At 51.8% G+C, this 24724-nt stretch overlaps 1 protein-coding gene across 13 annotated transcripts in view; it reads left to right on the forward strand.

Annotated features, from left to right (window-relative positions):
* Positions 1 to 50: 50 nt before the first annotated feature.
* The window catches only part of SGSM2 (small G protein signaling modulator 2), a 47558-nt gene continuing 22884 nt past the window's right edge, over positions 51 to 24724 (forward strand). For 3 of the 13 annotated variants that reach the window (XR_004972926.1, XM_036341042.1, XM_036341046.1), the window contains exons 1-12: positions 52 to 312; positions 4092 to 4167; positions 18962 to 19124; positions 19399 to 19560; positions 20088 to 20155; positions 20254 to 20399; positions 20732 to 20866; positions 21360 to 21484; positions 21889 to 21956; positions 22184 to 22386; positions 22507 to 22633; positions 24135 to 24269. Coding sequence is in view for 11 of the 13 variants with exons in the window: in XM_036341042.1 (XP_036196935.1) it covers positions 256 to 312; positions 4092 to 4167; positions 18962 to 19124; positions 19399 to 19560; positions 20088 to 20155; positions 20254 to 20399; positions 20732 to 20866; positions 21360 to 21484; positions 21889 to 21956; positions 22184 to 22386; positions 22507 to 22633; positions 24135 to 24269 (1465 nt within the window). In the remaining 2 variants the exon portion in view is untranslated. Of the gene's footprint in view, positions 313 to 4045; positions 4168 to 18561; positions 18742 to 18961; positions 19125 to 19398; positions 19561 to 20087; positions 20156 to 20253; positions 20400 to 20731; positions 20867 to 21359; positions 21485 to 21888; positions 21957 to 22183; positions 22387 to 22506; positions 22634 to 24134; positions 24270 to 24724 lie in introns of all 13 variants that reach the window. The other 10 variants (XM_036341039.1, XM_036341041.1, XM_036341040.1 and 7 more) reach the window with 9 other exon arrangements.

The following is a 24724-nucleotide window of genomic DNA, read 5'->3' on the forward strand; positions in this document are numbered from 1 at the left end:
CGCACCCCCCCCCCCCCCCCCGCCTCCCGCCCCGGCTGTGGGAAGGGGCCGGGCCAGCTGCCTGACGTCTGTGCGGGGCTCAGAACATGGCTGCGGAGCCGAGCACCGGGCAGTGGCTGCGGCGGCGGCGGCGGGCGGGGAGCGCAGCGGACGGGGGCTCCGCTTTGCGCGTGGGGCGCTGAGCCGAGAGGCGCGGAGGCGGCGAGGGGGGTTTTGGGGGACGCTCGACGCGGCCTCTCCGCCACCCGCAGCACCATGGGCAGCGCGGAAGACGCACTCAAAGAGAAACTGCTGTGGAACGTGAAAAAGGAGGTAAAGTCGGGGCAAGGACCCCCGGGGGCTCGCGTCCCTGCCCGAGGAACCCCGTGAAGGGTCCGCGCCCACCGGCGGGCGCGGGAGCAGGCGCTGGCAGGCCCCGGGCGGGGGCGGGGTCCTGGACGAGCGGCGGCTCCCACTCCTCTCCCGGGTCTGGGGTCAGCGCCCCTTGGCCCGAGGGGCTAGGCCGGTGCCCCCGGGCTTCTTTGCTCTGCGATCCTGCAGCTCCCCGCCCTGTGACGGCAGCTGTGCTGGGAGACCGAGGTCGGGGGAGGGGTGGCGGCGATTTCTGGAAAACTGAAGCTGCCCGTGCATTGCCCGTGCGGACTCGGGAGGGGGCGGGGCCCGGCGCTGGCCTCCTAGTGAGGCTGACCGGGTGATTTGGGGACTTAGCTCCTGTTTGCCCTGTGCCCCACTCTGGTACCCTTTGGGAACTGAGTGGCAGCTGCGGGAGGGTTCGCCTCACACCTCACTGCTTCTCAATCCATGCCCACCTCCTTACCCAGAGAAGTGGTGGGAGGGCGAGTTTGAGAATGGTTTTTAAGACTCAGATTTCCCCCCCTTTTGAGGAGTCCCCCGCCCGATGTCAGAAAAAGAATCCTTTTCTCTACTAACTAACGTCTTTTACCTTGACTCTGCTCTAAAGCCTATTTCAATTTCAGTTTCGGGGGGGGGGGGTGTGCCCATATGAATGACTCACCCCCATATGAGAGCTGGAGAGCTCAAACCCGCAGAATGGATTAAAATAGATTAGGCCTCTGGAGCCATGAACAACTCTGACCTACCTCTGTGTCTGCCAGATGTGTGTGTTCCCCCGGGGGCAGGAAAACTGTTTTGTCCACTACTCTGTATTCAGGGCACACAGTAGGCACTCAATGATTGTTTGGTGACTAAATCTACTGATCTTGAAGACTGCAAGGTCTGGTGGGAATGCATACATTTTGAAATAGTCTGGACCTATCTCAGTGTGATCTTGAATAAGTTACTTAACCTCTCTGGATATTAATTTCTTCATCTCTAAAATAGAGATAACAATATCTACCTCACCTATAAAAGTTACCGTATTGGGTTCTTTACCCCCTCCTAGAGTTTCAGGATTGGAGAAGAGTCTGGTTCTCATGAAATCCTGGAAGGCTCTCGATGGTTCTCCTGCATTATCTGGCCTGGCTTTGTGCCCTAACATTTGTTCCTTTCCCTCTAATTGGCAAAGAAGTCGTTGAAGCCATCACCTTTCCAGGTGTGCGCGAAGCTCCATTGTGCCCTTGCTGTGAAGTGGCCAAGAAAGAGTGTTTTTTTAGGCCAGGAGTATATCAGATCAGCACTTAAGCCCCAACTCTGTTCTCCCAAGGAAAAGAGAAATCTCAAATCTCAACGATTATCCTCAGGAAACAAGCAGTCTAGTGACAGAGACGGATATGAACAGTATAAGCAAGAACAAAAAGTAGGCGTACCCAAACTGTAGCCAGAGGTGCTAGGATTGTTGGTGTGATTCAAATCTGGGGTTAGTCAGGGATGATAGGAAAGATTTTTGAAGAGACAATGATTCTTTTCTCAGTATTTGGAAGGCTGTCTGCAAACTCCAAGAATGATTCCTAAACAAATGCGAGACATGTCCAGAATATGTCACAGCTGTGTTACATTACCTGACAAAGATTGACCTGCTTTGAACTTCGTCCCCTTACCGTTTGAGTACTCAATTTTGAGAGAAATATCCTTTCTTCTCCTACCAGCAGAGACATTGTGGAGAGCTGTAGGCAAGGCTGGCCTTTCACAATGAACCTCTGGTATCCAAATTCTAGGGGCATCTGTAGGTCCTCCTAACCTAAAAGTCTGCCCTGCCAGCCTACGTCAGATGTCACAGGTTTCTGAGCTGTGACATTATGCTCTGTTTAATGCAAGCAGCCTTGGTAAATAATCTAGGAAGCTTTTTTTAAGAGTATAGAGTGCAATATAAGAATATCAATGCATACAGAAATAAATAGAATAACAAGTTGCTGTTTCTCTCCCTCTCTCTCTCTCAAATCAGTTTTAAAACATTTTTAGTTAAAAAAAAATTATAGTGCAGGATTGATCTGAACCCTTTTACCTAATTGCTAACCATGAGCAAATTCAAGCGAGAAGGAGCCCCCATCTCCTTCCTCCCTGTCCCCCAGGCTTTAGTAGCTCCACCACCCTTCTCACTGTACAGTCCTAGGTGAGGGACATGGGAGCCAGGGCAGCACCAGGACATTTCATGTCTGGTCCCAAAAGAATGGCAAACACCAGCTCTGCCAGGAGTTTACTTTATCTGGAACATTTTACAGGGGGTTTGAGGTAATCTATTCCTTTAATCTCCAGGATTCGTATCTGTCTCCTGGCCGGCAGGTTCCCCCAGGACATCAGAAGTGCTTGGCTTTAATGTTGGGAGCACCTAGAACCTCATATACTACAGACGGGAGTGTAGATTGGTACAACCACTTTGTTGTGTGTGTATTTTTTAATATATTTTTGTTGATATCAGAGAGAAAGGGAGAGGGAGAGGGAGAGAGAGGTAGAAACATCAATGATGAGAGAGAATCACCAATAGGCCGCCTCCTGCACGCCTCCTACTGGGGATCGCACCCGCAACCTGGGCATGTGCCCTGACCGGAATGGATCCTTCAGTCTGCAGGCCAACACTCTATCCCCTGAACCAAACCAGCTAGGGCATGGTACAACCACTTTGGAAACAATTTGGCAAAAATCTAGTAAATCAGAAAACAGGCATCAGAAATTCCTTGCCTAAAAATATAAATCCAAAGATGACATGTCCAGAATGTTCATAGCAGCACTATTCATAACAGCCCCAAACTGCAAACTACCTAAAGCCCACTCAATTGTGGTGTGTTCACACAATGGAAAACGATCTCACAGTCACACCGGGAGCGAAAGAAACAGTCACAAAGCACTGTATACTGAGTGCTTCCATCGAGTAAAAGCACAAAACCCCACAAAATTACTCTATGATGTTAGAAGTCAGAATAGTGGGTACCCTTGAAGGGAGTGGGGACTAGAAGGAAACTTGGTAGAATGGAGGGAGGGTGCTTTGGGGTGCAGGTCAAATGCTCTGGTTCTAGATCTGGATGCTGGTTTCATAGGTGAGTTCAGTTTGTGAAAATTCGTCAAGAAGTATAATTATGATATACTAGTACACCTACTACAGTACATGTGAATAAACTAAGTTGTGGGGGGGGGGCTTAAGTGTTTCCTTAAAAGTGTGACCATTTTCAAGGTATTTGGAAGCTTTCCATGTGAGGAGGAACCCAAACATCAGGATTTTACCTAGACAGAAAGGGGGCTGGGCTTGTGAGCGTGTGGAGAGAGTGTCCCTAAGGCCTGGATGTACCTATCCCTAATCTCGGAGAAGGCAGAGAAGAGGAGGGGCGGGTTGTTTATCTGCAGCCTGTACTGAGACAGTTTGTCCCTGAAGGACAGTGCGTCTGCCCAGAAGCCCTTATCCAGCGAAGTACAGATGAGCAAACAGCATCCTATCCCTGTGTCTCACAGCAGGGTATTTCCTCCTGGGCTAGAACATCTGCGCTGATTGGTTGGTGGGTTTATGGTGTATCTTTTTCTGGTTGCCTTTCCAAAATGCTTGGAGCTGTCTGTGCTGGAGAAAGTTGGCTTTCTCACCCCTCCCATCCTGTCATCTACTCTGCAAGTGTCTGAACCCAGGCCGGAGGGCAGAGCCAAGCTATTTACTTGTCCACAGGCCTTTGACCAGAAAATAAAGGACTATACTGCCCATGTATCCACAGGTGAAGCAAATCATGGAGGAGGCTGTCACCAGGAAGTTTGTGCATGAAGATAGCAGCCACATCATTGCTCTGTGTGGTAAGTGAGTGACTGGGAGATAGTGGGAGACGGGTCTAAAACTGAAGGCACTGTCCTGGGATCAGGGAAAGATGAGACCTCAGATTTTATGGTTTTTAAATCTGGGGGCAAGTCAGAATCAACTCAGAAGCTCTTGCAGTCTCCTTGGGCCCCATCCCAAACCTACTGAATCAGGATCTTCAGGACCCAGAGATCTATACTTGTTTAGTCCCCTAAAACAGTAGTATTCAAACTTTAGTATACATCGGTGTCCCAAAAGACTGGTTTGGCTCAGTGGATAGAGCATTGGCCTGAGGACGGAAGGGTCCCAGGTTCGATTCCGGTCAAGGGTACATGCCTGGGTTGCGGGCCCCATCCCCAGTCGGGGGTGTGCAGGAGGCAGATTGATGTTTCTGTCTCTCTCTCCCTCTCCCTTCCTCTCTGAAATCAATAAAAGTATATTTTTAAAAAACACCCAGATTCCTGGGCCCCAACATTGGAGTTTCTGATTCTGGTAGGTCTGGATGGGCCTGAGAATTTGCATTTCTAACAAACTCACAGATGATGCTGCTGGTCCAAGGACCACACTTCAAGAGCCATTGTCTTAGATAATTTGGGTTTGGGGACCACTGCTCTGGTTTGTCCTTACGTTAACTTTGGGGATGCATTTGTACTTTTTGGATGCTTTCTGTGTCACAACTACTTTCTAATTAGTTCCACCTGTGTTGCTTCAGCATCCCAAATCTCCAAGTACTTGATTGGGTGCAAAACAGCATGCGTGTGGGATCGGAGGGATAGCCAACACTATCTGTGATGGTTTATTGCAGACTTTCTCCCGCTTTAAAAGGAAGTCTGCAATAAGCCATCACTTCTTCCTCAACATGAACGCTTTTGCCTTTGTAGGAGGAAGCCTGTCTCTACACACAGCAGGGTTTTCTGGGATTTCCAGGGATTTAACCTTCCTTACAGCTCTCTTTCTGAAGGAACACAGAGCCATTTGCCTTTTCTATGTTTTTTCACTTGGCCTCTGAGATTGGTGTTAGAGGTTTGTGGAAGGGAGGTTGTGAATTCTTGAGGGGAAGGAAAGAAAGGAGCAGATAAGGGAGGGGATGCTTTTTGACAGCAGCATGGAGAGGCAGGAAGAGCTGTCCTTCCCATCCGTCCAGCAGTAAAGACAAAGGTCCACCAGGGACCAGTTGCTGTTCTCCAGGTGGGGAAACAACAGCACCAAGATGGGTGGCCTCTGCCACAGAGGCTTACACTCTGTGGGGAGACAGGCAGGAAGTGAATACACACATAAGCACATCATGCAGTAACAGGTATGATAATAGCTGTGAAGAAAAATAAAGCAGAGAGAGGTGGGAGGCTGATCGAGGAGAGGCAGCCTCTGAGTGGCAGGCTGAGGGTTCACACAAATCCTGATGCTCTGCTTACCTCTAAGTCATCTTGGTCAAGTGTCTTAACATCTGCCACCCTCAGTTTGCTCCCCTAAAAATAGGATGATGGTTCCCAGCGCAGGGAGTTTTTGTGGGACTGAGATGATGCGTGGGAATGTTCGTAGCGTTGTAAGAGCTCAGACAATGCCTGTCTTTCCTTCCCCTTTGGATGTTGAGGCTGAAGCTAGGTTTGTAGGATTGGAGTTCCCACCCTCTCCCCTTTGGGCAAGTTTCCCCAGTTCTTTGAGATGATGTAATGATTCCCAGGTTTTCAGGGAGTGGTCTGATCTCACCTTTTCCTGGGTAGAACCTTTGCCAGGAGGAGAGCATGCTAGTCTTGTAATAAGTGGCTTTGAAGAATATTAGACGTCTACTCATTTCTACTTGTGCTCTGTGCTCCCCTGACGTCAGCCACTGTCTGTCATTGTCACCAGAGGGCTCTGCTAGCAGCCCAATTTTGCATGGTTTAGTACTAGGCTTTGTCTAGAGCACCCACATCAAACACAAAAAACAAAAATTAATACAAACAGCTTGTGCATGGGCGCCACACGTGGGTGGTCATGGAGGAGTGGGGGCAAGAAGCAGGGAGAAAAGCTATGGGCATCCCTCATTGGGCCAATTAGGGTGAAAAGAAACCGTCAGCTCCCTTCTCATCACTCTAACCCAGTACGGCTTTCGCTCTTTTCTCCGGCCTGAAGCCCAGGGCTCTCCAGCAGGTAGGGTATCACTCTCAAAAGGAATGATTCTTCTCTCAACCAGTTTCAGTTGCTAAAATAGAAAAAAGATTTATGAGATAGACCCAAGTCTCCAGGGATCTAAAGTCCGCCCAGGAGCAAAGAGGAACCCTGTTCTGCTGGATCTCAAGAGGTGCCTTGGGTCCAGGAGTACAAACCTACTGGGTGGGCTGAGAAAGGTCAACCCAGGAAGCTGTCCAGGTACAAAGCAGCTGGCAGGGTGGGAGCTGGGCTGCACTGAACTGGACATGCTTGCCCTGTTTGAAGGAGGCGGCACAACCCAGCTCCTGCAGGCATGCCAGCCTGGGTGTGCCATGGCTTATTTGACTTTAAGAGAATCCAAAAATCTGGGATTTTATATGAAATTTCCCAATTTTTTGTAAATGCTGATAACTAATACTCCTTTTAAAAAAATTGTGTGGGCCACACAAAAAGCATCTGCAGGCCTCTGCCAGTTCGCTGCCTCTGCCTTGGGCTTAGTGCACAGTCACAGAGGGGAACGTTAGCAGGGGGGCTGCCAACAGTATAAAGCTCAGTCAGGCTGGGCACCTGAGAGCCACTGAAAAAGGAATCCTCACACTGTGTCAAAGTTGGTGTATTCAGTGAGGTGAGTCTCAGTCTGGGCTCAACCAGGTTGGTTGAAAGCAGTGATCATCAACCTTTTTTTTTCTGCCTGCAAGCTATTTGCATACAGTCACACAGTGGAATCATAATCAGGGATTCTTGGGGGGCAGGCAGAGGGGAGAATAGATACCCATTGAGGGAAAACTCCAACCGGCTGGCTTTTTGGAGATTCTGACATGCCAGTTTCTTTCATCCCCTGGAAAAAATGTTCAGGAATGCATTTTCAGTCTGAAGCAGATTCAGTCTTTTACTGGGGTCTTGCTGGTCTAGCCACATCCAGAAGTCAGCTTTGTTCTGGGAGAAATGGGGGTGCAGAGAAGGTGCTGAGAGATGGGGAGCAGAGTGAAGGCTGTGCAGACTTGTCTCTGGGCAGGGAGGGCCAGGAACCTGGAGACTGGGCAGCCCTGCCCCCAGTGCGTCCTGAAGGGAGGAGACAATTATGAGTCTGAGAACCCATGGTGCCAGTCCAGGAACTTCTCTGTGGACATGGTGGAGTGCTCACATCTAGAGCTTTGGGGAGTGATGGGGCCCTGGGCCCCTGTGTTCTTGGCAGAGGAGGGCAAGGCCTGGGCAAGATGAGCTTCTCTGAACTTCCTTAGAATAGAGACATTTGAACTGGAAACAGAACCTTCCTGGAGAGCCTTAGAAATGGACCTGAAGAATCTTTGAGTCAAGACCTCTGCATGCCCATGCCTTTCCTTTTCCCCTCTCCTCCCCCACAGGCATGCACCTCCTAAACTTCAAGGATCCCCACAAGACTTGCAACCAGGGGAGCAATGGGCAGTGGCAGCTCGTTCCAGGCTAACCCCCTGAACCTGTCTCCAAGGCCGCTTTCCTCTGACTCCTCCAGGAGCCAAAGCAGCCCCGCCCAGGCTCTCCTGTTGCCTCTGCAGTCCTAAGCCCTTGCTTGTCTCACTGTCCCCAGCTTTCATAAACACACTCTCAAAATAAAACAAGATCAACCTGGCCCTGGGCAAACTCAGGACAGCTGCACCAGACCCCGGTTCCTTTTACCCACGGGGAGGAGTGAGACTCCCAGGACTGGCTAGAAATATGCATTTGTTATATGTTGGCTGTGGTTTTTCCTAAACCTGCCTGTCCAGAAACTGGTCAGGCCCAGGCAGGTACAAACCGTAGGAAGGGTTCTCTGTGTGCTGTTCTCTGACCACAGAGTGTGACTGCAGTGCTGCTCTGAGGCAGCCCTGCCGAACCCCCAGGCCAGAGGGTCAGGCCCTATGTGACTAGTCTCCCCCCCCCCCCCACCTCCCCCACGTGAAGACTGTGGCTTGGAGGTAGGCACAAACCTATCACTGAATGGTTTGTCAAGTCATGTCAGTTTCGCATTTTGTTTCATAATATGGTCTTTGAAACTTTTACTTTATTTATTTTTTTTAATATATTTTTTATTGATTAAGATATTACATATGTGTCCTTGTCCCCACGTTACCCTCTACCCCCCACCCCCCCCACCCCCGCTCATGCCCTCACCCCCCCATTGTCCATGTCCATTGGTTAGGCCTATATGCTTGCATATAAGTCCTTTGGTTGATCTTTCCCCCTTACCCCCACCCTCCCCTACCTTCCCTCCAAGTCCCGACAGTCCAATCAATGCCTCTCCGTCTCTGGATCAGTCCTTGTTCATCAGCTTATGTTGTTCATTATATTCCACAAATGAGTGAGATCCTGTGGTATTTATCCGCTCTCAAGTTCCATCCATGCTGTGGCAAATGGTAAGAGTTCCTTTTTCTTCTTCCTCTTCTTAAAGAATACCTTTCAGCATTTCATATAATGCTGGTTTGGTGGTGATGAACTCCTTTAGCTTTTTCTTATCCGTGAAGCTCTTTATCTGACCTTCTATTCTGAATGATAGCTTTGCTGGATAAAGTAATCTTGGTTGCAGGTTCTTGCTATTCATCACTTTGAATATTTCTTGCCAGTCTCTTCTGGCCTGCATGGTTTCTGTTGAGAAATCAGCTGACAGTCGTATGGGTACTCCCTTGTAGGTAACTGACTGTCTTTCTCTTGCTGCTTTTAAGATTCTCTCTTTATCTTTTGCTCTTGGCATTTTAATTATGATGTGTCTTGGTGTGGTCCTCCTTGGATTCCTTTTGTTTGGGGTTCTCTGCGCTTCCTGGACTTGTAAGTCCATTTCTTTCACCAGGTAGGGGAAGTTTTCTGTCATTATTTCTTCAAAAAGGTTTTCAATATCTTGTCCTCTCTCTCCTTCTGGTACCCCTATAATTCTGATGTTGGCACGCTTGAAGTTGTCCCAGAGGTTCCTTACACTATCTTCATATTTTTGGAATCTCTTTTCTTTTTTCTTTTTCGGTTGGGTATTTTTTGTTTCTTTGTATTTCAAATCTTTGACTTGATTCTTGGGATCCTCTTTTCTGCTGCTGGATCTCTGTAAATTATTCTTTATTTCAGTCAGTGTATGCTTAATTTCTAGTTGGTCCTTTTTCATGTCCTCCATGGTCTCCCTATACTTATTGAGGGATTCATTAAATTTATCGGCGGTTTCCATAAAATTCTTGAAAAACCTTATAACCGTGGCCTTAAACTCTATATCCAATCGTTTGCTTTCCTCCATTTCTGCCATTTGTGACCTGTTTCTTTGTCTCCGCATTTTGGCAGCTTCCCTGTGTTGATAGAGTGGCCCTGCGCGCCAGGTGTCCTGTAGGGCCCAGTAGCTCAGCCTCCCCAGTTACCTGGGGTGGACACTCTTGGTGCACTCTTGGTGCCTTGGTTGTTGTAGAATCACTGGGAGGAATTGACCTCCAGGCCAATTGGCTGTGAGAATCAGCTGTGTCTAAAGTGGGAGAACTTCTGTGCTGAAGACACCCTTCTGGGGCAAGACTTGCTTCAGTGGGGCTTTGGTGCTCACTGAGTCTGCTCCCTGAGTGCGTCCCTTATGGATCTGAGGAGTTGCAGTCTGGATGGACCCCCTCTGACCACTGGGTACAGTGGCTCCTGGATCTAAGGAGGTGCTAATTCAGCCTCTGCCTGAGGCCACACAGCAGGAGCCACGAAGAGGCTCAGCTGTGAAGCAATGCAAGCCGCTGCGGGGCCTTGGGCTTTCTCTTGGAAGTTCCAGGTCTGCCTGGTTCGGCTGCAGTTAGGTACATTCACATGCAAAAGCCTCTGCCGCAGCCTGGGTGGGGCGGGGTCTCGGGGAGTCAGAGGGCGGAGAAAGCGGCCATGGCCGATTCTCCGCCCGGAGTCGCGCGTCTCAGTGTTCCGGTAACGGCTGCAAGCACCTCTGAGGGAAAGCCGCCCTCAAGTTCGCTCGCTGCCGGACAGACCAGCTTCTCCCCGTGTGAGACCTGGGTCCCCAGAGACTTCCCGGAACCGGAGTTCAGAGCCGTCGGGAGTTTGTGATTCAAAAAGACAGCCGAGTCCTCAGGCGCCACCCCCTTTCCTCGCGCGCGCGAGCCGCCGTACCTCTGCACTTCACCTCCGCAGCGCCTCTGGCTCTCAGCGTGCTTTTCTTTCCTTCTAGTTGTGGAATTTACACTCAGCCAGCCTTCCTGTTGTTCTGGATGATGTTTGCTCAGTCCTTTGGGGTAATTTTCAATTGTTGTGTGAGGCGATAATTTCCCGGTGTTTACCTATGCCGCCATCTTAGTTGCTCTCTGAAACTTTTACTTTAATGTCGACGTACTGTTTATTCAAAATAATGCTTCTCGTTTTCCCGTTGGCTTATGGAACCCCTTCTGCCACTCCTTCCCCCAGAGGTCAAGCTGCTTGTGGGCAACTCATGGTCAGGGTTAAGCAGCAAATTGTCCCAAGTTTCACCTTTGAACTTTGCATTTACAATAATCATGTATGTGCTTAAAGAGGACATACTCAGTTTAGGCATCAGCCCATGAGGACTGGTGTTTTCTCTGGACCTGTCCTCCCCTCTTGTGGGTCTGGGTTGTGTCTGCCTCCACAATACCGCAAAGATATCGTGGGTTCTGTTTCAGACCGGGCACAATAAAGCAGGTCATAACCTTTTTGCTGGTGGGGAGGGGGGGGAGGGTCTTGCCTTCAGTTTGTAAAAAAAAAAAAATGCAACATCTGTGAAGCGTAATAAAGCAAAGTGCAATAAAACGAGGTGTGCCTATACTTCTGTTTATCTTTTTTTTTTTTTTTTAATTCTGATTGGGCACTGAGGTTGGATGGTAACCTTTGGGAGAAGCTCCTGGCCTGGCACCATAGGTTCTCAGACTCATAATTGTCTCCTCTCCTCAGGAGGCATTGAGGGCAAGGCCCCGGCCAGGCCTGGGCAGCCCTGTCCCTCCGTCTCCAGGTCCTGGCCTTCCTTGCGCTGATCAAAGATCTGTCAACCTGGGGGCTGCTTCAGGCTGCGGATGAGCTGTTATGGGAGACAGGGGTGGAGTCTGTGGAGCTGGGAACAATATCAGGGCTTTATTAACCAGCTCCCTGTTGCTAAGCAGCTGTCATTAGCCAGGAAGGTCGGCTGCAGGCTGCAGTGAGCGCCTCTGGGGAATGACAAGGAAATGCTAATGAGCTGGGAGAGAAGCAGGTGCTGCGGAGGGATTGCTCCCCACCTGGGGATGCTGCAGCCAGGGATATTTCAGCACATTCTGAGATTCAGACTCCAGGCGGTGTTTAGTGTGCCTCTTTTCAGTGGAAGGGATTCCTTCTCTCTTCTTCCCACCTGCATTGAATGAACAGCTCATTCTTGGGATACCTGGCTTTTGCCTTCCCTCCAGAAATGAATGAGCAGGAAAGAAGGCTCTCTGGGGAACTGGCTCCCCTCACCTGTTTCGGGCCATGGCTGAGGGCACTTGGTGATGGTCTGTAGCTGAGACTTCGGAGTCCAACAGACCTGGGTTCACACCCTGACCTGGTCACTACGTGTGTGTGTGTGTGTGTGTGTGTGTGCGCGCGCGCGAGTTTTCAGCATTCTGAGCCTACCCCAGGGGATGGTGTGAGGATTAAAGGAATGATGTCGGCAAAGTACACTGCATGGAGCCAGGTATGCAGTAGGTGCTCAGTAATGTTGCTGTCGCCGAAACCGGTTTGGCTCAGCGGACAGAGCGTCGGCCTGCGGACTGAAGGGTCCCGGGTTCGATTCCGGTCAAGGGCATGTACCTTGGTTGCGGGCACATCCCCAGTAGGAGATGTGCAGGAGGCAGCTGATTGATGTTTCTAACTCTCTCTCTCCCTTCCTCTCTGTAAAAAAATCAATAAAATATATTTTAAAAAAATAATGTTGCTATCATCATCACCAATGACATTTCTACTTTGTTCTTGAAAATGATCCTACAACCTTCCCCATGAAGCCTCCTAGAACTTTCTCCAGGATTCCATCTGGCAATCTGTGTTTCTGGGAGTTTAAAGCATCTGGACAGTCAGAGAAATTGAACTCCAGGAACTCAATCGGGAAATTTAATAAGTATTACGCACATGTTTTTAGACAGTCATCTTTTAGAGATACGTACTGACATATTTATAGATAAATGTATACGATGTCTAAAATTTACTTCAAAGTAATCTGGGGGGAAACAAAAAGTGGTTGGAATCGGTGTGACTGAAACACTGTTGGTCACAGCTTGATCACTGCTTACGTCAGGGTGGTGGGTACATAGGGTTTACTATATTGTCCTTGTTTGTATATGTCTGGAATCTTCCATAATGAAATAAAAAAGCAGGGATGATGAGAGGATGGGAGAAGGAAGAGAGAGAAATAGTGAACATAGATAACTTCCCTGAGAAATTTTACATCAAGGGGAGCAGCTGAATGGTTCCATATCTGAATGGGGATATAGGGCCAAGGGAGGTGATAGTGATGGTGGTGGTGGTGTGTTTTTTTTAAGTTGGAAAAATTACAGAATGTTTATATACAAATGAAGAATGTCTCATAGGAAAACATTAAAGATACAGGAAAGAGAAGGGGTGATTGCTGGAGCCATGCCCTGGAGAGGTGAAAGAGGCGGGTGGTGGAAGGGATGGCCGCAGGGAGGAGCACAGGCAGACCATCTGTAGGTACAGGAGGGAGGGCCGAGGATGGGTTTGAGGCACGAGAGGAAAGGCACCACTGTTCATGATCGTCTTCAGGGTGCGGGGCAGTAATCAAGGAGCCTACTGCACCTCTGCATCGACTGCTGCCTTTGGTCACTCACCACCCGTCAGGATGGGACCTGTTCTTTCTCCCAATTGTAGCTGAAGCGGAGAGAGATTTAGCAATTGGCACACAGTCAAATAGCTAGTAAGGAAAGGGTTTGAACCCATATCTGTCTTGATCCAAAGTCTGTGCGTGCTCCCCAGGGATGGGTCTCACTGGTGAGTCTAGGGGTGGAGCCTAAGAGGGGTGGGGCATTGAGGTGGAGTTGCCCCTCATGGAGACAGAGCTCAGGTCACCAAAGAGGGAATTCTGGGAGACAGTCTGTCCCTTGCCAAGCTGCGTGAGGCCAGCACTGGCCTGGTTCCCTGGGAAGCTGTTGTGAGCACTGTGTGTGCTGACCCTGCCTGACATTCCCAGTGAGGCAAGGCAGATGGGTATGTGTGGTATGAATTTCATTTCCTTTACCTACTTGGTTCTGGAATATCAGGGCAGTGCTTTCTTGGTTTAGGGTGTTGAACAAGGCTAAATGCTGCCTCCCAAACTGAAGCAAACAGCCAGCATCACCAGTGTCGGCTGAGAGAAAATGTACTCTAGTTACCATAGAAAGGCTCGTTCAGAGTGAGGCAGCAGTTACAAATCCCTGGGTGGGAGTACTAGCCAGGGAAGTGGGGTGGAGACAGACTGATGATGCCTGGCCGAGGCTCTTTGCTCCTCCCACCTCATCGCTGCAGATAAACACAGACTTCCTCCATTAGCAGTTGAAGGAAGTTCCTAACTTAAAAAGGGGCCACCCATCCCACCCCTTCCTTCTCACCCGCCAAGGCTGCCCTTCTGACAGTCTTGGCTCCATTATCCAAGGCATTTGGCTTTGGAAAATTCTGCTCTGAGCAGTGTCCTCAAAAACTCCAGGACCACCACCAGCCACCCGTGGCTGGCTGCTCCACCTGGGGCGTTCCTCGCTTGGGTTCTCTATGGCAACTACAACTGAACCGCTCTGTTGCACAGATAGCAGCTGGCAGAGGTGGGGGAGCAGAGAACTCTTGCCACACCTGCTCCTCCCTTTAGGAAAGAACCCCTCCCAGCTCAGAGCCCTGGGCCCAGCCTTCATGCGATGCTGTGCTAACTCTGGGTGCTGTGTCCCTCTACTTCAGTCAACTGGCCTAGACCCTTGAAGGTCATTCAGCAAGTCGCCCTATTTTGAATTTGGGCCTGTCCAGGCCCCTTGGCTCCTGAGCATAGCTTGAAACATAGATATGCAGGCGAAAGCCAGGGTTGTTTACGGGGACCCCTGAGCCGATTGAAGATCCTTCTCAACCACAGCTGCATTTCCTGGGCAACCATAGCTTTTGTCCATTCCTGTGGGCTCCTGAGACGCCTAAATTTGTCCCAGCTCACTGAATTGTTTCTCCGGTCCCTGCCCAGCTCAGATGACCTAAGCAGAGCCCAGATGCTACTGTGGGGATGGAAAACTGAGCCAATCAGGAGACCTTGTTTGCTGAGGGAGCTGATGAAGGAAAGGGTGCCCGTGGACAGACCCAGCCTTTCTGGGTTTTGTGAGTTTTGATTCACCTCCAGGTTGGAGAGAATCGCCGGCATCCTCTCATAATGGAATACTGGTATCTGGCTTAGATGGTCACCTACTCAATTATTGTAATTATTATTTTGAGTTGGTGATATATTTACTTGGTTCAAAAAGCAAAATTATACAAAAGATATACAGTGAAAAGTCTCACTCTTTTCCCTGCTCCCATTCTCCCACTTCTCCGCCACCTACAAAGTCACATACAGGTAACCACTGCCACTTTTGTTTCTTGTGTACCCTTACAGAATTTTTTATACTAATAAAAAAAATGTATTCCTTGTTCACCCCACCCTTTTTGTAATCAAGTTGTCATGCGATCAATCATACTGCTCTGCACCTTGCTCTTGGAGACTTTCCCATTATTAGTGTCTAGAGGGCATCCTCCTTTTTCGGAGTTGTATAACGTTCTCCTCTGTGAATGTACCCTGTTTATTTCACTGTTTTTTATTGATACACACGTGGATAGTTTTTATCCTCTTGCTATTTAACTAAGTAACCTGGCAGTTATATCTGTAGACTAGATTCTTTAAAGAGGGGTTACTGGGTCAGAGTTTACCTGCAATGTTGGCAGTGCCGCCTGGCCTGCATAGGAGTGGTACCAATCAACCCTCCCTCCAGCAAGGTATGAAAAGATTCAGGAACTTCTACCTACCAATGCCTCTTCCATTCCAAATTGAGCTCTTTGTAATGATTAAATCAGGAAGTAAGCGGTTTGTAGGAGGGGACCCTATCAGATGTCATTAGTACTTGTGGTCTCCACCCATTTAGCATTTGTTAATCCTATAACTTCATAGACTTCAGGGACACGTCAGAGGCTGGTGAGGGAGAGTCGCAGGGCTAGTCTGGGCCTGTAGTTCCTAGCCTTTCTCTGGGAAGATGGTACCAGACCTTTTTAGGGGAAGATGTCCATAGTGAGGTGCTAGAGTTAAAATTAGTTCCACTCCACCCTGGCCGGTGTGGCTCCGTTGAATGTCGTCCATGCACCAAAAGGTTGCAGGTTCAAATCCTGGTAGGAGGCATGCAGGAGGCAGCCAATCAATGTTTCTCTTTCTCTCTTCCTCTCCAAAAAAAAAAAATCATCAATAAAAATATTTTTAAAAATAAAATTAGTTCCACTTCTGCCCAGAGTTTCGGTTTCTTGGGCCTTGCTATCAGTGGGACAGATGACATGTAGAGAGGGTACCCTGGGCTCATCTGGCGCCATAACTCAGAAGGCCAGGGTGGGGAGATAAAAAGGGTCATGCGTGAGTCATGTCTCTGTTTCTGTTTTGATTCATTCGCCCAAACCTTTCCACCCAACTAATGACTGAAAACTGTTGCTTTTTATTAGTGTGTGTTTTTCCCACATGAAATGAGCTGAATGATGTCAGGGCTGTCTCACCCCTATTCTGGTGCATCCAGAGTGGCTGTAGGTGGTTCCTGGACACACTGGAACAGGGGGTCCTGAAGCCTTTATGCCTCGGTGACCAGGGCCCAGACAGCTCAGTTAGAGGGGGATGGGCCTGGTGACTGGTGCTTTATCTGTGATGGGTGTCTCCTGCCAGGCCCTCCACCCTGGGGTGAGTCATGGTGGCCATCTGGGGCAGGAGGAGTAAGGCACCCAGTTCTTACTGCTTGGTGCTCTGGGCCAAGGAGGGGAGAAGAAGCACAGGCCTCTCTGTAGACTTCTCCCGGGGAGCAAGGACCGCCGGAGAGTTGGACATGGTTCCTGATGGGTCTGGAACGGTAGCTCTGAGTGTGGCAGTCACTGTATATTAAAAGAGAGAGAGTGTGTCTTTATATTTGCATCTTTGAGTTTGGAATGTCTGTTTCTGCTCAACTTAAAAATCTTAGAGCAAGGGTCTTAAACTTTTGGGTGTCAAGTACCCCTTTTAGAAGCTAAAAGCCACAGATCCTCATCCAAAATAAAAGCACTCTCCGTAACAATGCTGGAGCAATTTCAGGGGGTCACTGGAGCCCCAGAAGCCCACCCCCTAACCCTCTTAGGATAGTAGTTCTCACTTATTAGTGTTGTTATTATTACTATGATTATGTTATTATTTTGCCTACGTACTGCACACAGTAACATTTTTCATTGCATGTGCCTGATTCTCTGTGGAGGGGTGAGAGGGATTTCTCCTTCCCCAGACATTGCCTGGGCGCTTTTCCTGGTTTTCACAGAAGGAAATTAGGAGCTGTAGGCTGAGAAGAGGGGGACTGGGCATGATATTTGGGCTTATCAATATTTCCCTACTTGGAGTGATTGCAGAGGAATGCCTTCGCTTACTCCAGAGAACCCTAATGCCCATGTTCAGAGGCTGCCTAGGAAGATGAGTGAGGCCAAGGAGGATGGGTGTGCCACTGCCTGCCATTCCCAGGCTCCCCAGCGTGGCTGCATTCTATCTCCTGGGGAAAGTGGGAAGGTTAATGACTGATTATCCCAGCCATTAGTCACATCACCAAGGCACTTGATTCCCTGCAGGATCAGTGCCACCTGCTGCCACTCTCCCTCTTCAGTGCTCTGGGTGAGGAGTGCGAGCCTAAGGAAATAGTCACCACCTTCCTACAGGTGTGGATTTGTTGCTGCACCAGCCCCAGGGCCACGAGACGGGACAGAGGGGGGTCTCTCCCCTGTACACCCAGGGCCACACGAGACCTCAGGGACAAGGGGACTAGCTATGGAAAAGAATATGTGGACACTTACGCGGAGATTCCACCACATGCCCGTACACACATCAGATGTGTAGCTATATCTGTCTGCATGCACATGTGAACATAGATGTAGGAACACGTGTGAAGGAGAGGCTGCGCCTGGTAAAATAAGTCCTCCGACGTCTGGGCAGGGAAGAGCTCTAGCAGGAAGCACTCAGGAGAGGGAGGGGTCCTGCCTCTTTCCCCACCCCTGGGGCGCTCTCACTGAGCTGTCTGGCCTCTGGGGATTCGCCACCTTTTTTATGGTCCTCACAGCCCCAGGACAAGAGGGCTAAACAAAGCTCATTTTTATAGGACAGCAGTGACTGCCTGTCAGTTATTACAGTGAAGGCAGAAATCAGGTGAGAACCTCTGTTTTCAGCAATTATGTCCTCAGTCTGGGTTTCTAACAACACTAGTCACAATAAATGATGGGCTTCATTTCCCCTGTTCTCTAAGAGGACAGCGTCTGCACCCACCTCTGGGCAGGCTGTGATCCTGCCTCCAGCGCATCCTCTCTTGCCAAGTCCCAGTCCTGATAGTGAGCTGCAGAACAGGGTCTCGACAAACAAGGGTGAGGAGTCAGGAACCGACAGGGACCAAGTGCCCCCTGCGTGCAAGACCTTGTGCAAGAGATTGTACATACTTCATCTCGTGTAACGTTTCATACCAGTCCTTAGAATTTTTCCTCATTCCACAGATGCTAAAACAGAGGTTCAGAGCCGAAGTCACTTACACAGGTTTCCCGGAGATGGGATGAGTGGCCCCACCAGTTTCAGACGCTGTTAGCCCGCCGCCCTGCCTCCAGCATAGCACTGTTTCCATCCTTGTGAGGGGAGCACCTTCTCCCACCTGTGCCTTCCTGCCCTCTGACCACACCTGGAGAAGGTGAAGGGAGCTCAGGCCACTACTGTGTTTCTGTGATCAGATCCCTTCCCCTTTGAGGGCTTTTCCCGCCTGGCTTGTAAAACAATTAGCTTGGCCTCAGTAACGGCCAAGTCCCCTCTTCCCCCGAATATACACACTCATATTTTTAGATTCTATTCATGGCCAGGAGAACTCCCCACTCCCCCACCCAACGCTCCTTTCCTTCCTGTGGAGTCTGTCTGCAGTCAGCAGTATCCAGATGGAGAGAGGAAGTCTACCCCCTAAAACATGAATGAATGAAGGGAAGCCCTCCCTGCATGGGAAATAGAAATCTCTCACTCTTGGCTGCGGGGCTCATCAATAATTCAGGGGCTGCTGTCGGATCTGATCTCTGCAATGGTTTCGTCAATATTTCAACTCCTTCTCCAGAACCCGTTTCTTAGCAACCACAGCATCCGTGCTTTCCAGGAGGGCTGTGTGCTGGGTGCTCCCTGCATGTCCAGTCCTGTAAGTGGGCAGGGGTGGAGCTACCCGTGCCAACTGGAACTGGCAACTTTGGTCCTCACAGCCCCAGGGCGATGCTGCACACAGGAGGCATGTACACACCAAGTGAGTGAGAGGAACGGCCTGGCATGGGGCCCTTAGGGCAGGAGCAGGTGGACAGGGAGGGGAATTTTGGAAGGAGGTCGGTATATCTTCCTGGCCTGCCTAAAACTGACACCCCACGCCCTGGTCCTAGGTCAGCCTGCCCTCCCTTGGTGTGGGGAAGGGGGTGTTCTCTTTTCTGCTCCTTACCCAGTCTCAGGTGCTGGTTTCCTTTGTGGCCTAGGTGCGGTGGAGGCTTGCCTCCTGCATCAGCTGAGACGCCGTGCTGCTGGCTTCCTGCGCAGTGACAAGGTGGCAGCTCTGTTCACCAAGGTGGGGAAGACGTGCCCAGTGGCTGGGGAGATTTGCCACAAGGTCCAGGAGCTGCAGCAACAAGTAGAGGGCAGGTGAGCCCTGGGCCTGTCTCTCCCCACTCCCTCTGCTCTTACCATTTGGTATTTGCTACTTCCCAGGTTGGCTTCCTGGGCTCATTTCTTGCAGGGCCTCTCAGAACCAGCCTAAGGGTGGGCCTTGGCCACTTTCAGGCACAAGGCCTTCAACAACTCCACCTAGTCAGTCCTCCGGGTTCTCATCTTGTGGCACCAAACTGCCCTCCCAGTGCCACCAGTCTGGGGCTCAGCCCTGGGCTCTCGCATTCTTAAAGCCCACCCCTCTTTGCAGGAAGCCCTTGGTGGGTAACCAGGAGCCCCTGCGGAGACAGGGCTCTACCAGTGGGAAGGCCCCAGCCCTCAGCCCGCAGGCCTTGAAACACATATGGGTCCGCACAGCGCTCATCGAGAAGGTGCTGGACAGGGTCGTGCAGTACCTGGTGGAGAACTGCAGGTGAATGCCCCTCCCTGGGGCCCAGCTTCAGCATCCCCGCCTCCGCAGGCTTGGCTGTCCACCTTGGCCTGTGAGCATGCCCCATCTCCCCCGTAGCACCTTGAAAGCATGGGCTACACCACACACCTCACAAAGCTCAGTTCTTGTTTGCTTTTTATTGTTTTTTGCTTTTCTTTCTTCTTTAAAAAATTCTTTATTGTTGAAAGTATTACATGTGTCTCCTTTTCCCCCATTGATCTCTCCCAGTCTGCTCCTGCCCCCGCCACCGCCCCCCCCCCCCAGCAAAGGCCCTCACCTCCTTACTGTCTGTGTCCATGGGTTATGCTTATATGTATGCATACAAGTCCTTTGGTTGATCTCTTAACACCCCCCACACCCCCGCAAAGCTCAGTTCTTACGGGTTTATTTCTTCTTGGTGACTGACATGCATTTGGTGTCTGTGGGAACGTCCCTACTTGGTGAGCTTGACGCCCTGGAATGAATCCGGGAGCCCCAGCAGCCCCCCTGTCTGTCTCTCCCGCCGGCAGCAAGTACTACGAGAAGGAGGCATTGCTGGCAGACCCCGTGTTTGGCCCTATCTTGGCCTCTCTTCTAGGTGAGGCTGAGAGCAGAGCGGCCTACACTGGGCCAGTGGGAGCGGAGGGTCAGGTGCTGAGGGGGCATCATCCGAGCTGGCTGTCCCTGTCTCCACAGTGGGACCCTGTGCTTTGGAGTACACCAAGCTCAAGACAGCCGATCACTACTGGACCGACCCTTCTGCTGATGAGCTGGTCCAGAGGCACCGTATCCGGGGTCCCCCTAATCGCCAGGACTCCCCTGCAAAGCGCCCAGCCCTAGGAGTAGGCATCCCTTCCCTACCTCTTGTGCTCATCCAAGTTATGCCCAGGGGCCTGTAGGGAGGGGCAGCTGGTCACCGTGCTCCTTGAAGAGACAGGCTGGGCCTTGGCGATGCCCCAAGGTAGTGGCCATCCCAGAAGGGCCTTTTCCCCACGCTGGCACTTAATGCCAGGAGCACACCACTGGTTTGCGGCTAGAGAGCAGAGGGTGGCTGAGAGCAAACCAGGGGCAGGGGGACCCCTGGGGTCAGCTAGAGAGGATCTGCCTGGAAACCTAGGGTCCTCCCTCCAGGGCTGACTTCCCAGGGCTGGGGCTGAGCTGGGACTTTGTGCAGATCCGGAAGCGGCACTCGAGCGGCAGCACGTCGGAGGACAGGCTCGCGGCCTGCGCCCGGGAGTATGTGGAATCCCTGCACCAGAACTCCAGGACGCGGCTGCTCTACGGCAAGAACAACGTGCTGGTGCAGCCGGTAGGAAAGCTTAGTGCTCGCCCTCATCCTCTCCCGAGGGCCCCAGGAAGGAACCTTCCAGCCACATTCATCCCTTTCTTAAGGGGCTTGACTAAAGAGAACCCTCCCCCCGCCCCGCCCCAATTCACTGATTCATGCCCAGTCTTGAATGGGTGGGAGCCGGAAACGGCATCTATTCTGGCTGAGAACCAGAGCATCGGGGATGGGAATGGCAGCCAGCAGGCAGCTTGGGTATGGCTGGCCCAGGACATACCTGGCATCCAGGAAGCTGACAGGGCGGAGCCAGTGGCACCAGGCCAACCAGGAAGAGTTTATGTTTACATCTGCGTGTGGCTCGTGCCTTCCCTGCTTCTGCCCGGCCCCATTCCAGGACCCTGGATTGGACTAGCTGGGCCTCCCCGACTCCCACCTGCAGCTCGTTTTCCATAGGCCATTCCTGGGAGCCTCTCAGCCCCTCATCGTCTCTATCTTCTGTTGTGTCTCCTCCCCACAGAAGGAGGACATGGAGGCTGTCCCCGGCTACCTCTCCCTGCACCAGTCTGCAGAGAGCCTAACTCTGAAGTGGACCCCCAACCAGCTCATGAATGGGACTCTGGGGGACTCCGAGCTGGAAAAGAGGTGGGGGCTTTGGGACTCGCCGCAGGAGCCATGGAAGGGAGTGAGAGCTTGCCAGCAGGCGGGGGCATGGAGAGGCCCAGCCTGCTCCAAGAGGCAGGATCACACCTTACCCGATGCCAAGAATTGCAGAGAGAGGCTGCCTGGAGATATTCCCAAGCTCTCTAAGATCCAGCCAGTCCTGGACATTTAGAGGTTTTCCTGAGCCAAGCTCGAGGCATCTGAGGCGGCCAGGCTCTGTGCCATGAGGGCAGCACGGAGCCCAGAGGGACACGGCTGGCTGAGGTCACTTCTCGGCTGTGGTCTTCGTGTCTACAGGGTGGTTTCAGGGATGTTGGGGCCAGGAAGTGAGGAAGGCAGGTTGGCTGGTCTGGCGACACAGTGACACCAATTTGGTTCCTTTCCAGCGTTTACTGGGACTATGCCCTGGTTGTGCCCTTCAGTCAGATCGTCTGCATCCACTGCCACCAGCAAAGTGAGCCTCCCTTGTCCTGGGCACAGGGGTGGGGGAAGAGAGACTGCCTTCTCCCAGTCACACACTGTGCATGGCCTGTTGAATGTCTGTCCTCACTTGGTCACCCCCACACTCTAGCCCTACTGTCCTCCTACCCAGTCTGGAGGCATGGCCAGCCGTGCTGCAGCGGTGGCTGGGAGGTCTTGGAGGCCCAGCTTCGCTCACCCATGTTCATCCCCCTCCCCCAGAAAACGGTGGCACACTGGTACTGGTGAGCCAGGATGGCATCCAGAAGCCACCGCTGCACTTCCCGCAGGGAGGACACCTACTCTCCTTTCTGTCCTGCCTGGAGAATGGGCTTCTGCCTCGGGGACAGCTAGAGCCCCCACTCTGGACCCAGCAGGGGAAGGTACGCAGGGCTTGCGAGGCTCTGGGTGAAGGGATGTGTGAGGTGAGTTCTCTGCCCACCTCCCTTCCTGTCCCCACACAGAGTTCCTAGGAGCAGCCTTGGGTGGGACCCTGGGATGGACTCTGCCCTGCACAGGCTAACTACCCACCTCTTCCTCCCCAGGGGAAGGTGTTCCCCAAGCTGCGGAAACGTGGCAGCGCGCGGTCCGTAGATGTGGACGAGATGGGCACAGGCTGGGCCACAGACTACGTGTTCCGGATCATTTACCCTGGTCACAGGCATGAGCACAGTGAGTGTCCCATACTTCCGCTGTGGAGAGAGAACGATGCTTCGGGGGTGGGGGAGAACAGCATCACCCAGGAGGGGCAGCAGGCAAGGTCCACTGACCAGGCCGGGTTCAGGACTTAGCCTCTCATTGGACCTTTTTCTGCAGATCATCCCCCTGAGAATTTGCTTCTCTTCTACCTGCTGTCTTTCCCTTCCCTTGTCACCCCAAGACTCTTGGCTCAACTGACCCAGGTGTCTCTACACAATATTCTCTTAGTCATCCATTCACACCCTGCCCCGGGGTTGGGGGGAATGTGGTGAGACTAGATAGAGAGGGTGGCGGACTCTCCATTTCACCGCGGCCCGCTGCCTGACCGCCACACGGTGGTCTGGGTGCGGGTCAGTGCTTCTTTGGGGATGGTGCACATTGTTCACTGACTCCACTAGAGCCAGAGCCCTCCTCACACCAGCTGCTGATGAGAGGAGCCGCAACGGGAATAGGGGTGCATCTGAAGAGGGTGAGGATTTCAGCTGGGGGGGCTGGAGCTGAAAGTGGCTTGCCACTTGTGGGTCCTGTCCCCCTGGACATACCTCTCTGGATCCTAATAGACGTCCACCAAGCCCAGAGTTCCCCTTCTGGTCAGAGTGCTCTGCTCCCCACAGGTTTCTCCGGGCCAGACTCGCTGATCTCGGGAAGAAGGTCAGGGACTTTGCCAGCCCGGAGCATTTGCCAGACCACCTGCTTCCTAAATTTCCTAACTTGTGCCAACAAGTTGTCAACAAGTTGTCTCTGTATTAACAGACAGATTACCCAGACTGTAAACACACAGCCGCAGCACAAGGAGTCCCAACAGGCTTGAAGGGCGAAGATGTGGGGATCCCCTTCCCCCGATGTGCCTGACTAGGAGACACATTTGCCAGAGCGTGTTTGCACACCTGGCATTTAATCTCGGCCCGTCGCTCGGCTTAGGTTGTCCAGGCTGCACTTCCGCTTTTAAGCCTTGGCATTTCCCATTTCTGGTCACTTCATTTCCCTGGAGGGCAAGCGCGTGCCAAGGCGCTGAAACCCAGCGGGTGACTCAGGCTCCTCGAGAGCAGCTCTGGGAAATCCTTGGAGGAGAAGTTGGGATTTATAGTCTGAAGGGGGAGCTTTGGGGTAATCTTCCGATTTGGCCCAGCCTGACCATGACACAAGCTGAAGGGTGCTCACGATCCCGAGCTGCCGGCCTGTCCCAACTGGTCCCCGTCTTTCACTGCCCTGGCTCCCCCATCAGTTCTCTCTTCTCTGTTCTTCCTAGAGAGGGCCTTCTTCAAAAAGTGGAGCTCTGTAGCTGCTGCCGTCCCCCCACTTCCTTCCATACTCTCCCCAGTAAATCAAAGGACTCTCAGGTCCCCTCTCTTCCATCCCTGCAGGCTCAGGGTGACCCGGACTCCATTCTGCTCCCCAGGAGGACGGATCCGGTCCCTCCTGCCCCAGGACCAGGGTCCTTATGCTTTGCTCTCTCGCTGTTCTCTTTGAGCAGTCACTATTAACTACCACCACCTAGCGGCCAGCCGCGCGGCCTCGGTGGACGATGATGAGGAAGAGGAGGATAAACTACACGCGATGCTCTCAATGATCTGCTCGCGGAACCTCACAGCTCCCAATCCGATGAAAGGTTTTTATCCCTCCCTTCCTCCCTGACCTTCCCCTTCCCTCTGCCCCACCCCCTGGGCCCACCGGCCACCCACCGCAGGGGCTCGATCTGCAGTGTTGGCATTATGGGACCTGCACCCTGGGTGGTTCCCTTCCGTCAGGAGGCAGATCTGGGAGGGTAGAAGGAGGATGTGCTGCAAGAAGAGGGGACCAAGCAAAAGGCAGTTGGCTCTGGGCTCTGTGAGGACAGGGAGGAGGTCCCGCGGTGAGAAGGCCTGATGACCTGGTTGTCCCTTGGAAACCCTGATTGGCTGTCTGAGCCCTGTTCCCACTCTTGGACAAACCCAAGACAGTGTCTCTCTTTCTCTCCTGCTGGCTGGGGAGACTGGCCTCTGGGCCCTGTGCCTCGGACTCCTAACTCAACGGAAATAGGACAGAAGTACCAGGCCCCTCCTGGGCAGAGGGAGGGGCTGGATA

The sequence above is a fragment of the Myotis myotis genome, unplaced genomic scaffold, assembly GCF_014108235.1.
Source record: "Myotis myotis isolate mMyoMyo1 unplaced genomic scaffold, mMyoMyo1.p scaffold_m19_p_17, whole genome shotgun sequence".
Classification (NCBI taxonomy): Eukaryota; Metazoa; Chordata; class Mammalia; order Chiroptera; family Vespertilionidae; genus Myotis; species Myotis myotis.